Raw genomic sequence first — 12,810 nt, 5'->3', positions numbered from 1 at the left:
GGGAGAACGTTTGCAGCCTGGTGGAACTTCTCGACAGGACTCCAAAGCCTCGGACCACTGAGAGCAGGGATGGCGGTTCAAGGAGGGTTCCTGGTTACACTCTTATTTGTTTGCCCGTTTCTTAAGCTGTTGTTTTGTAGTCGCTCACATCTCCTTATCACTTTTCCAGCCCAGCTATTGATTCTGTATCCGTTGGACGGAGAACTGATAAGGGCATGTGCATGACATTACCACCAGAGAGACAACATCGGGTCCTAATTTGGTCACCAGAACAGCTTTGCACAAATAAGATGCTAAAATGTTTGGACGAGTAAGCCAGAAAGGGTTTTTCAAACTGAGAATTGGGTCCCAAAAGCGAGTTGTTGCTATTCTGTAAAAACTTGATCATCAAAAGCAGTTTCTTGGCTTAACTCATTCAATGCCACTGACGGCTATAGACGTCAAAAATTCATTTGAACTATTTCTAACTATTAGTTTTCCACTTTTTCCACTTTTGTTAATAAGAGTATGAAAACCTTAAATATTGTACATTTAGAACAGATATAAAATGTGTGATTAATCGTGAGTTAATTATTGAAGTCATGTGATTAATTTGTTTTTAAATGAATCGCATGACTTTACTAGTTAACTCAAGATTAATCACAAATTTTATATCTGTTTAAATGTACAATAAAAATTTTTTAGGTAATGTTTAACTAATAGAAATAGTTCAAATAAATTTTTGACGTCTATAGCCGTCAATGGCAGTGAATGAGTTAATCAATTTGTGTACAGTATGTCGATGCCCCTTGTACAATGCATGCAGCGTAACTACAGTGCTCGTCTGCTCTTCTGTCATTGAAATTGCTTGCATTTTTGTTGTAAAATGAGTTGCAGGGGGAATATTAACTGAAGCAAAAAAAAAAAAATCCCTTCAGGCTGCTCGGGGCACACCTGGTGCTTTGCTCATATTTGTCCAAAAATGCCAGTGAAACCAAAACAATCCCTGGTGCAGATCATACTCACAAAAGGTCATACATGTACTTTATTTTGCAAATGCGCTTCTTTAGACATCTCCGGCACCAAATGGAGCACTGACATGATAAAACATGACCGGCGTGACACCTAGTGCGACTATAAACTGTGCACTGGGTGCGGGTGATGCAATGGGTAAAGTGGAGTGCAAGAATTAGGTGAGTCACGTTAACGCGAGCTGCAAAACGCCGGCTTGCATGTTCAGGTGTTTTCCTGTGCAGCCTTTGCATAGTTGTGTTCTTTTAATGAGCGCGCATCTCACAGTTTGCCCGGTGTGCAAGAGCGAGCACGTTAAAAATGTGCAAATTCACACTGGGGCGAGTTGACTGATTTCATGTGCTTTTTTTGTAATTGTCATAAAAGCGGCGGGGAGTTTATTTCAATGGTGTCGAAAGTCCGGCCTAGGGGAGATTTGTGTCCAGTAAGTTACACAATTTTTATGGGCTTTATTTTCAATTATTTATTTATTTATTTTTATTAAATTGTGCAGCGCATCAGGTCAGAACAGTAGGCCTACTCCAACACACCTGATTCCTATAATCAGATCATCAGCAAGTTGATAACAATCCTGATCTCTAAAAAATTAGATGCGTTGTTTAGAGGACGGAAACATCTTAAACCTGCTGGACTCCGGCCCTCGAGGACCAGGACTGGGCAAAAAATAAATAAAAACTTTTTTTTTTTTTAAATACTAAAATAAATATATGTATTTATACTTATATTTAGAAAATTAAAAAACACTTTAAGCATGATTGTAAAAAAAAAAAAAAATAAAAAATAAAAAGAAAAGATTTCTAACTATTTTTTGTTACTTTTTTTTTTTTTTAAGTTGAATGGCACAGGATACTATGTTATGAGAAATAACTTTAAATGTGCCCTGTGATTATCTGAAGACCAGATCAAAGTGTACCCAGCCTCTCACAGAATAGAATAGAATAGAATAGAATGCCTTTGTATGGTGCAGATACAATAAAATTGGAGTGAAAATCAAAGTTTGTAGATTTAAAAAAATACAAGATAATATACAGTACACTAATAAATAATTAATGTTTTGATAATTGAAGTACCAGTTTCCAAACTCTGTCGGGGCCCAAAAACTGGTCTTAAATTAATTTGTCAAGAGAAAAATCCTGTCACGTTGCCACCATTTTTTGGGCTAATTCACGTTTGTTGGACTAAATGAATCTCTGATGCGTTATCGTAACTTGGACACGTCACTGTTATATGACAACATCCAATTATTTCCCATAGCGCTTGCCTCAATTATGTTCACGGGTGAACTGGAGCCTAATCCGGCTGACTTTGGGTGAGAGGTAGGGGTACACCCTGGACAATTTAGAGTCTTCAATGATCCTTAAGTGCACGTTTTTGGATTGTGGGCGTGAGAAGAAGCCAGAGAAAATGCGCACAAGCGAGGGGAGACCATAATCCCCCCCAAGTAAATTCAATAAAAGTTTGTGTTGAAACAAAGACAATTGTGTTTATTTCAAATTTGGAGCCAGCAAATTGTCATTACGAGGCCATCGCATCTTTAAAGCAATATAAAACGCTTTAGAATAGCATGAAGGTACCTTATGGAACAACATACTTACTTCACTCCATGTTTGTGTTCCTAGCTTTGTACAATCATGTTGTTGAAACTGAGTGCAGTGTTGACTCCAAGTTTGCAAATACATGATGAAAAAAAGATATGTACACAGACCACTGCTCAAATGTAGGGTTTTGTGATTTTAAAAAAAGAAGAAGAAAAGAAAGGGCATTTCAAAAGGGGTGTGTAGACTTCTTAATATATCAAATGTCACAAAATGACATGGAAAAAAAAAATCACAGGAATGACGATAAAAGTGTATTGTGAGAATTAAGTCTCAAAATAATTGTGGTGGTGGGGGGGGGGGGGGTCTGGATTAGATTAAATTAGTTGTTTTTTCCCCAACTATAAAATAAAAATCAAATTAGGTTTTAAATTTTTGTCATTTCATGAATGTATCCTCTACCCCCCCCCCAAAATGTTTTATGTTAAGCTTTTTTTCTTGTTAAATTTATTTTTCTTGTAATATTGTGCAAAGTGTTCTCATATTACTTTGTTATTGCATGTTTAGAAATGAAAATGTGTTCAAATATTTTCCTAACAACATAAAACTGAGTAACGTTTTACTGCCAAATTATATTACTTTCTCTTCAAATAAAATTACTTGTTTCTTTCTCATACAGACTTAATTAAAAAAAATATATATATTTAGACTTAAATAATTCCATGAGTTTATTTGTCATTATTTGATTTCCAATGTGGCTCTAATAATTTCACAGATGCATGACAGAATGTTTATAGTGCAAAGTTTATGGGTCAGTTTACGGCAGCACATGATAAAAACTCTGGCAACTGTGCATTGGCCTGAGCGCGCGGCCGGATTTCTGACCTCAGACCAGGCCGACCATGTTCGAGCTGAGGGCCCACAGTCGCTTAGCTACGCCATCATCCCTGGCTGCTGGGGCAAGAGTCTTGGGGGCACAGTCACTGTTAGCAACACAGGGAGAGGACTAATTACTTACACGAACATCCAGCATGACCTCATTGGCTTGCTATGTTACCAATGACAATTAACTCTTTAACTCTATTGGTTTCATATTTTTGATGTATTCATATATTTATCTTGTTTGGGATATCATTAAAAATCAAATATCAGTACCATGTGAGCGACAACATCACTTGCCTGTAGTAGAGGCCACTGACATTGGCCAGACTCTCGTCCACGGCACAGAAGATGGAGGTCTGCGATCCTTCCCGGGGTGTTTTGATCATCATCAGGAAAGGTATGAGGAGCGGATTCTTCCACAGGGCCGCTGGGACAAGGTGACGGCCCAGCTCGGTACGGACGACGCCGGGGTGGAGGCAGTAAGCGTTCACGCCGGTGCCTTAAATGACGGGAATCCATCTTTGTTAGGGCAAAATAAAACACCACAGAAGAAGTGGATGTTTATTTTAGCGCACCTTTCAGCCTGACAGCTAGTTCCCTGCAGAAGAGCACATTGGCCAGCTTGCTTTGGCGATAGCTCACGTCAGGTCGGTAGTCGAGATCCAAGTTGATGTCGTCGAAGTGGATGTGGCCTGAGAGAAGACTTTCTTTTAGCACATTGGAACCAAAGATGTAATGTAGTCGATTTTTTACTGGAGACTATAAACATTTGGGTTTGACATAAAAAAGACATTAACTCTTTGACTGCCATAAACGTTATAAAACGTTTAGCATAAACCTAGGGAAGGGCGCCGAGGACGTTAAAAGACGTCCCCTATGTTTTTTTTTTTTTTTTCAAAAACGGGTGCAGGAAAGCCTTGGGCAGCTGTGCTGAAAGAATCAGGCTGATCTGATTAGTCAAAGACTCGTTTTGGCCCCTAGAGGGCAGCGATGACTCTCTTTGCACAAGGTTGGATGGGCCGCCCACCGTGGGCGTCAGTAGAAGACGTGAGGCGGAGCTAGAGTGTTGAGGAGACAATGGCTGATCCAAGCCACAATGGCTTGACCAAGCAACCGGTTACAAGCAGCTCAGCTTGAGCATTTTTTTCAAAGACGGAAAGCATCAATCAATACTAAAAAGCGCATTGATGTCAACGATGATGATGACAACGAGCTCTACGCCAAAGTTGGAAGCTTTGGCGTGACTGTTATGAACACGTAGTAAGCCTCACGGCTAAGCGCGGCTAGCGCGGCTAGCGCTGCTAAGGCCGGAAAACGCGCACAATAGCCGGCCGGGTACTTCTACACAATCGGACATTCGATCGGGCGATGGAGAGTTGGCATCGACCAATGCAGATTGATGATGATGATGAAGATGACTCTACGCCAACGTGACTGTTATGAACACGTAGTAAGCCCCACCGGCAAAGCGCGGCTAGCGCGGCTAGCGCGGCTAGCGCTGCTAAGGCCGGAAAACGCGGAGCTGCACAAGCGGACATTCGATCGGACAATGAAGAGTACCCCGAGTCCAATGCATATTCATCGGAGGAGCGGGTACAGTCTGATCACGGAGAAGACACTGTTTCTGGACTACGATGCCACCATGAATGGAGTGGATAAAATGGATCAGAACATCTCCGACCAACCCGGTATAGCAACTGAAGGACACGGGGAAGCGAGACGTAACACCACCGTAACGTAACCGTAGCATGATCCTGATATTAGACGTGATGACACACTGCAGTATATACTTGCTATTCCCCGGAAAAAAACGGCCTGCAAGAAAGTGGCACACGCGAAGAGGCAATCTGTTGTGCAAATGCTGTTACGTCTCTTTGCACGCAGGAGAGTGTTACAAAAAGAAAAACTGTCGTTGAAACATCCACATATTTGTAAATAGCACCACAGTTGCACACATTTGTAAATAGTTTGCCAAATTGTTGTCAAATTGTTACACTGTTGAATGTAAATAAACGTATTTTGCTATCAAAAAACACTTTTTCATTCTTGGTGGTAGTGTTTTATAGAAGTAAAGCACTATTTAGGTGTTTGTGGCATCATTCATGGACAAAAAGAAGTGTCAAATTCACTAGAATGCATGAAATAATATCGTTTCACTAAAAGCTTGATTTCTCCGTATTTTGGTCCAACACGGGCGAAATTGGGTCAAACTAACCATTTTCTATTGTTGATTACTAAAGAACGGAATAAGGTAGAAACAAACTCTTTTTTTCTGATGAAAGATGAAAGTCCAATCTTTCATTTGGTAGTACGTGTGTTTCCATAGTCCAAACAGAACATTTTCTGTGGACCTTGAAAATCAGTCAAAATGCTTAAATCGGCTGGCACTGGCGGCATCCCTTTTCTGAAAACGTCTGGCAGTCAAAGAGTTAAGAACAACATTTCAGCTTTTGTTTTGTTTTACTCAGGCATTTATAGTGTTTGTTTGTTTTTTTGTAGTGGAAAACCATTTATTGTTTAGCAAAAAAATTGGAACGTAATTTAAAACAGATTAAAGTCATTAACTCATTCACTGCCATTGACGGCTATAGACGTCAAAAATTCATTTAAACTTAGTTTTAATTTTTTTTTCCACTTTTGTTAACAAGAGTATGAAAACCTAGATTTTTAAAATTGTATTAGAACAGATATAAAATCTGTGATTAATCGTGAGTTAACTAGTAAAGTCATGCAATTAATTACGATTAAAAATTGTAATCGCCTGATGCCCCTAATTTTTAATCTTTTCTTTTCCTTATAAAAAAAAAAAGATTATTAAAATTACAAAAATATATAAAAAAGAAAAAGAAAAGATTAAAAATTAGGGGCATCGGGCAATAAATGTTTTTAATCGTAATTAATCGCATGACTTCACTAGTTGACTCACGATTAATCACAAATTTTATATCTGTTCTAAATGTACAAAAAAAATCTATGTTTTCATACTCTTGTTTACAAAAATGGAAAAATATGTTAAATTATTAAGAAATAGTTACAATGAATTTTTGACGTAGCTGTCAATGGCAGTGAATGAGTTAAGATTCACTGTTAAGATTGCAAAAACAATTTATTTTTATTTTATTTTTTTAATCTTACCCTTTTCATGCGCCACGCTGGAGACAATAACAATTCGACTCGGTGCGGACTTCTTCAGCATATCAGTGAGAAGGTTGGTGAGCAGGAAGTGTCCCAGGTGGTTGACGCCAAACTGCATTTCGAAGCCTTCGTCTGTCTTCCACTTTGGGCACATCATGAGACCTGGGAAATAAACAGGAAACACTCAGTGGAGTGCATGTACTGTTCCACTCCCATCCTGTAGGTGGCGGCACCGTGTATTATATAAAACTGGAAAACTGTCGGAACAATGACATTAGAGGGCATCATGTTGTTACCCAGTTTGACAAACTGCTAGCGTTAGCCTAGCGACCGGGTGTTAGCTTGTCGTTGTAGCCCATAAGAATTAGTGCGTGCAGAGTCTACTATTAAAGTTATTTATTTGTTGTAGCCATAGTTTAATTAAATATTTTACCCTCGGAGTAGGGAATTCTTAGGAAACAAACCTGCATTGTTAATGAGGACGTCTAAGCGGTCCTCGTTAATTATAACGTCTCTGGCCAAGTCTCTGACAGACTGCAAGGAGGCCAGGTCAAGTTTCTTCACCACCACGATGCCGCTGCCACTCTGCTGGCGGATGTACTCAGCCGCCATGTAGGCTTTGGTCATGTCCCTGCAGGCAAGGATTACTCTGGCCCCTTGGAGAAAAAGAAAGGAGAAATCAAAATACATTTAAATTCAAGAACAGATTGTAATCACTCACCTCGTTGCGCCAGATCCAGTGCTGTCTCCTTCCCAATGCCTGTGTTGGCACCCGTGATCAGCACCGTTTTCCCATCCAACCTGGCCTTGCTCCGACACACTCCCCCCGCCAGCCACCTGCGCAAGGCCAGCAGGCTTGCCCCTGGAAGAGGAAAAACATACCGTTAAAGGGTACAGCAATGTTTGTAAGCACTTGAAATGCCGTCAAAACGTTTTGGGGATTTTGTTAGTATATTTAAAGCGTCAATTATTCAAGACTATATATGCAGTAGGGCTATCTCTCACGAATTGCAGGGGTACACTGTACCCTGCTTTTGACGTTCCGTTGTATTTTTATACAAAATATTGAACTTTGGACAATCAAAGGTGACTCTTGTTAAAGGAAAATAAAGCAATGATATGGCAATGATGTCACGACAGTCAGAAGATCAGATCGGTTACCGTTCTGATGTCACCTCTTTTAAAAACAATCATCTGTCCGCTTTGTCTACTTCCACATTAACAAAAATGGTCGAAAGGGCAGTAAGCAGTGTTGCCACTGTTGTAGTAAAACATAATTTTCCCTCACAAATAAAAGTGCAGACACTGTGATGTCTTGTGGTGTCCACAATGCTGCTCACAGCTCTGCCTGGTATGTGGGGATTGCTATGATGTGCTGTGATGTATATCGCCTCACAGTTTGCTCTCAGGGGGATTTCTAATACATATTTGCAGTTATTAAAAAAACACAAAAAAAACACGACGTTTTTGGTCTGTTTCATGCTTCTGCTCGCTTCAAACCGAGACAGCAGTTAATTACATTATTTCTTCTATTTTGTCTCACTTGCGTTGATGATCACAATGGAAACAATTAATAAACATTGATCAACAAACAAAAATCAGTTTTACCAGCAACAACTGCAACGGTGATGCCGACGGCGTGCGTCTCAACGAACCCTTTCGCTGTCTGGACGCAGTGTTGCATTTTGACTTTTTGTTTGTTTTTGTTTTTAAACGAGCAATTAATTCATTTAAGTTTGAAAAGACGATCCTTGGCAACACTCCTGACACACACTCATTAGATCACTACCTGGGACAAGACGCGATCTAGCTTTAGAGGCTACAAACTTGACGTGACACTTTATAAACATTGGCACGAAGCGGAAATGACGTATTAAACAGCTTTTTTTTGTTTCTTTTTACAAGTTGTTTCAGGAAGCTGAACATTATAGATTTTTTTGTATACTTTAGTGATTTTTACCTTTGGGATCATGGTATTTTTTGCTCAATTTCTACATTTTAAGAGCGAAGAATGAAGCTCAAATGGGACACGTTCGAAAATAATACCTTGCGGCGCTTTAACTGTCCTTTTATTTTGTTCATCTTCGTTTCCTTTTCCGGTTTCATCGTAATTTTATGATTCACCTCAATTTCATTCTTCCCCAACATACAACTGTATGTATGAACGCGCTATTTGAAGTTAAAAGGAAAATATTTAAAAATCTATTTAAAAATAATAAATCGAAACCCGGAAGAGTCGGGCCGCCGTGCCACGTCACAGGTAACCGTCAAGTGGTCGTTGTGTATCATCACAAACTAGTTCATGCGTTCCTTGTTACTGTGACAATGCAACTGCTGGAATCGCTGTGCTGTCTTCTCCTCCACGTTATCGTGGTGTTTGCCACTGAGTTCACGTTTGAGCTCCCCGATAACGAGCAAATGTGTTTCTACGAGGAGGTGGAGAAGGGTTTCAAGTTTGACATAGATTACCAAGTAAGTGTTGAAAGCTGCACCATCTGCTTGCAGCAATAAAGCTGCCTTGTAGTTAATCATTTTGTTATATTTGTGTATTCATCAACGTACACGCCTGTATTTTGGGCAGATGTTAATACAAACGCGCGACTACACTTTAGATACTTTTGTGGGTTTGTTATCTTAACAGCTGTCGATGTGATTGGTCTTCGTTTTACGACGGAGCGATGAACGCGAATGTGCAAGTCGGAACGCGCCTTTATAGTAAATTAAAAACTATTGTAGGCCATAAAATGCATAAATAATGATTACGTGGTAAATGATTGTGCCTTCTAGTCAAGTTGCAATTACAGTGCCTATTTGTATGAAAAATAGTTAGACCATAAATATAAAATCTTCAATGGGTGGTGGTAATAGAGTTTGCTTTCTTTTGGCGCATGACGACGTATCGTCATAAACCTGCGCTGACGCAGTAGTAAAGACACTATTTGAATTAAAAACACTGACTTCAAAATGTAAACAAATAAACTAGTTCATTGTGCGATAACGTCAAAGCCGTGTATGCTGTAACCCTCAAAATGGCTTCTGTTTTCTTCCTTTGAAAAGGTGATGTCAGGAGGCAACTACGACGTGGACTGTTTTGTGGCGGACCCCAACGATGGCATCTTGTTCAATGAACAAAATAAACAATACAACAGCTTCTCCCACACTGCCGCCATGAGGGGCGTCTACAGTGTCTGCTTCAACAACAAATTCTCCACCTTTTCACACAAATACATCTATCTGGATTTCCGCAAGGGTGACGAGAATCCTCTCCTGCCCGGCATGACCAGAACCACGGCGCTGACTCAGGTCTAAGACCGTTTCAACATCTCGGGCATCGAGATTGTTCACAAGAACACATTTTAATACGGGTGTATCAAAACTAATAGCGAAATGCGTTTTTATTCACAGTTGGAATCAACATGCGTGTCCATCCACGAGATCCTGAAGGTGATCGCCGAGTCGCAGACCTGGTACCGGCTCAGGGAAGCACACGACCGCAACAGGGCGGACCACATCAACAGCTGCGTCAGTCTCTGGTCCATCGCCGAAACAATCACGCTGTTCCTCGTCAGCATAAGTCAAGTCATTTTTCTCAAGAGCTACTTCTACGATAAGTAAAGCACAGCGGGCGATGGATGGCGTTATGCTCAAGAATTTTCACAATAATAAAAGGCTCGATGGCAAACGTCACTTAGTTCACGTTTCCTCCAGCATTTTTTTTTTTTGGTCCCCTCGCTGTCTTAACACGTTTTGTTTTGCTGGAAAGAGATACCAACTCAGACTTGATTACGATTAAATTGTTAGATAGGTAATTTATTTTCATGCGTTTGTTCACAGTACAACACTGAGAAATTAGAACTACCCATGTTGCCTTATATAATATCAACTCAAATGATGCTTAACTCATTCACTGCCATTGACGGCTATAGACGTCAAAAATTCATTTGAACTATTTCTAACATTTTTTTCCTACTTTTGTTAAGAGTATGAAAACAAAAAAAAGATTTAAAAAATGTAAAATATATATTACATTTTTTTTGAAGAAAAGATTCTTAAAATTTAGGGGCATCAGGCGACTAAAATTTGAAAATGACTACTAGTTAACTCTGGATTAATCCAAAATTTTATATCTGTTCTAAATATACCAAAACAATCTAGGTTTTCATACTCTTAACAAAAATGGAAAATAAATGTTAAAACTAATATAGTTAAAATGAATTTTTGACGACTATAGCTGTCAATGGCAGTGAATGAGTTAAGGATCTTTCAGTGTTTGTTCTAATGTATGTGAGGAAAGTTGTTACGAGTCGTAAAATACTGTATACTTTTCTACATTGCTTTTTCAATTTTCTATAAAAGTAATTTTTTGTACTTTTTTCTTTTTGCCTATGTAGATTACAATCCATCTCATGCTTTCATGCCTACCCTCCTAAAGAATTACCATAAGCCAATGTTACACAAGGGAAAATGTGAAATAAAAATTATACCAATGACTTTTTTTTTTGTCATTATGCTGGTCAACATATAATTGCCAAGAGTTCTCGTTAATAAATATCAGATTTATGTTTAACATAAAAAGAAAGGCTTCATCAATCTCATTGTCATTCTGTGTCATGAGTGACGCCGTAAAGGCATATACTCACCTCAAAATTCCTGTTTGAACAACCCATGACATAACGGCCAGTGGTGTCCAAACTCGGTCCTGCAGGTTTTGGGTGTTTCCCTGCTCCAACGCACCTGTTTCCAATAAACAGGATACTTATTTGGCTTATGCAGAGCTTGCTGATGAACTTCAGGTGTGTTAGAGAAGGGGAACATCCAAAACCTGCAGGACTGCAGCCCTCGAGGACCGACTTTGAATACCACCGTTTTAGGCATTAACTTGATCTTGAAGGTCTGGAAGCCCTGAAGTGCTAAGCACAAATACTGATAAACAGGAAATGAATGTCACAAGCATAATCAAACAAAAACAGCATATGAAAAGGTAGACACAACAAATGAAAAACACGATTGCAGATGGGGAAAAAGTTGAAAGGAAATTTCATAGTAGTATGCCAGTGGTTGTAACTTGTAAGTGTGGACCTCTCTCGTGTTAGGCAAAAAAATATGTATAAAAATGGCTTAAACCTTGCTTCAATCCACTACAACGCATTGTGTTAAGTAAATCAAAACCAAGGGTGCAATAGCAGATATGTCCACAAGATGGAGCATGTTAGGCAAAAAAATGGCTTAAACCTTGTTTCAATCCACTACAACGCATCGTGTTAAGTAAATCAAAACCGAGGGTGCAATAGCAGATGTGTCCACAAGATGGAGCAATGTGTGATTGAAGCACTGATCTGAATACTGTATCTGACTGGACAGCCGATAGCCCGTACACGCCCGTGCAAGCCTTGAAGCGACAGGGCGGCCATCTTGCTCCTCCTATCTCGCGAGTAGACTACTGTACTACAACCTAGATGGTGTACTACAGATTAGACATACTGCTCGTAGGCAGTTAGTATAGGGCCGGTGTGGTCTCACTATTTTTTAAGAAGTTAAAAAAGAAAAGAAAAGAAAAGTGGGCAGTATGCGCTGCGTTGAATTTTCTTTTATCGCTCAATTCTTTAGACCCCAAAATTAGATTTGGCAAGGCATCTTTTTTTTTTTATTAGTTATAATTCTTTAATACAAATATAAAAGTTTCCTCCTGTAAACATTATTAAGCATATCATTTATACATGTATTTAAGGCAAGTTGTAAAATGTCTGAAATCCTCTTGTTTATGTTTACCAAATTTAAAACATAAATCATGCTGTTTCTACTAAGTACTGTCTCAAATGTTCTCCAATTACGATACTGTAAATATAGTATCGTATGCAGAGAAACGTTTCTCGGGAGGAGCAATATGGCGGCCTCGCGGCTTCAAAAATCTTAGCCTATCGGCTATCCAGTCATATATTCAGATCAGTGGATTGAATAAAACTTTATATGTATGAGAGCTTTATCATATATTTTTGTAGAAGTTTGTGTATTTGTCTCCCTTTGTTTTGTATTATTGTTTGTTCAATACAAAAAAAGATCAGTGGATTGAAGCCAATTTGAAGGAGAGCAGACTTTTTGTTGTTGGGATAAAACTGACTCGTGGAACACCGCTTCAAAAGGACATTTTACATTTCAAAAGTACTTCGGAGTTTGGCGTTTCCAAACTCAGCTTTTTGCTAAATTGAAACGTTGCGTGCGTCCTTTCAATTCAAGCACACTATGGGGA

General features: G+C 39.2%; 2 protein-coding genes across 2 annotated transcripts; one reads left to right on the top strand and one right to left on the bottom strand.

The window, feature by feature from the left end:
- Positions 1-2,468: 2,468 nt before the first annotated feature.
- LOC147176925 (retinol dehydrogenase 13) lies at positions 2,469-8,422 on the bottom strand. The gene is made up of 7 exons (XM_086070520.1): positions 8,172-8,422; positions 7,285-7,425; positions 7,028-7,219; positions 6,564-6,725; positions 4,004-4,120; positions 3,726-3,927; positions 2,469-3,529 (listed from the first exon to the last, which is right to left on the bottom strand). The coding sequence occupies exons 1-7, from the start codon at positions 8,245-8,247 to the stop codon at positions 3,433-3,435; spliced, it is 987 nt and encodes a 328-aa protein (XP_085926646.1). The 5' UTR covers positions 8,248-8,422; the 3' UTR covers positions 2,469-3,432.
- A 47-nt stretch (positions 8,423-8,469) lies between these two features.
- On the top strand, positions 8,470-11,053 carry LOC147176924 (transmembrane emp24 domain-containing protein 3-like). The gene is made up of 3 exons (XM_086070521.1): positions 8,470-9,035; positions 9,621-9,866; positions 9,969-11,053. The coding sequence occupies exons 1-3, from the start codon at positions 8,679-8,681 to the stop codon at positions 10,176-10,178; spliced, it is 813 nt and encodes a 270-aa protein (XP_085926647.1). The 5' UTR covers positions 8,470-8,678; the 3' UTR covers positions 10,179-11,053.
- The last annotated feature ends 1,757 nt before the right edge of the window (positions 11,054-12,810 follow it).

Source organism: Leptonotus elevatus, chromosome 3, assembly GCF_054856555.1.
Source record: "Leptonotus elevatus isolate MCC_2025b chromosome 3, RoL_Lele_1.0, whole genome shotgun sequence".
Taxonomy (NCBI): Eukaryota; Metazoa; Chordata; class Actinopteri; order Syngnathiformes; family Syngnathidae; genus Leptonotus; species Leptonotus elevatus.
This window is presented reverse-complemented; position numbering and strand designations above follow the sequence as displayed.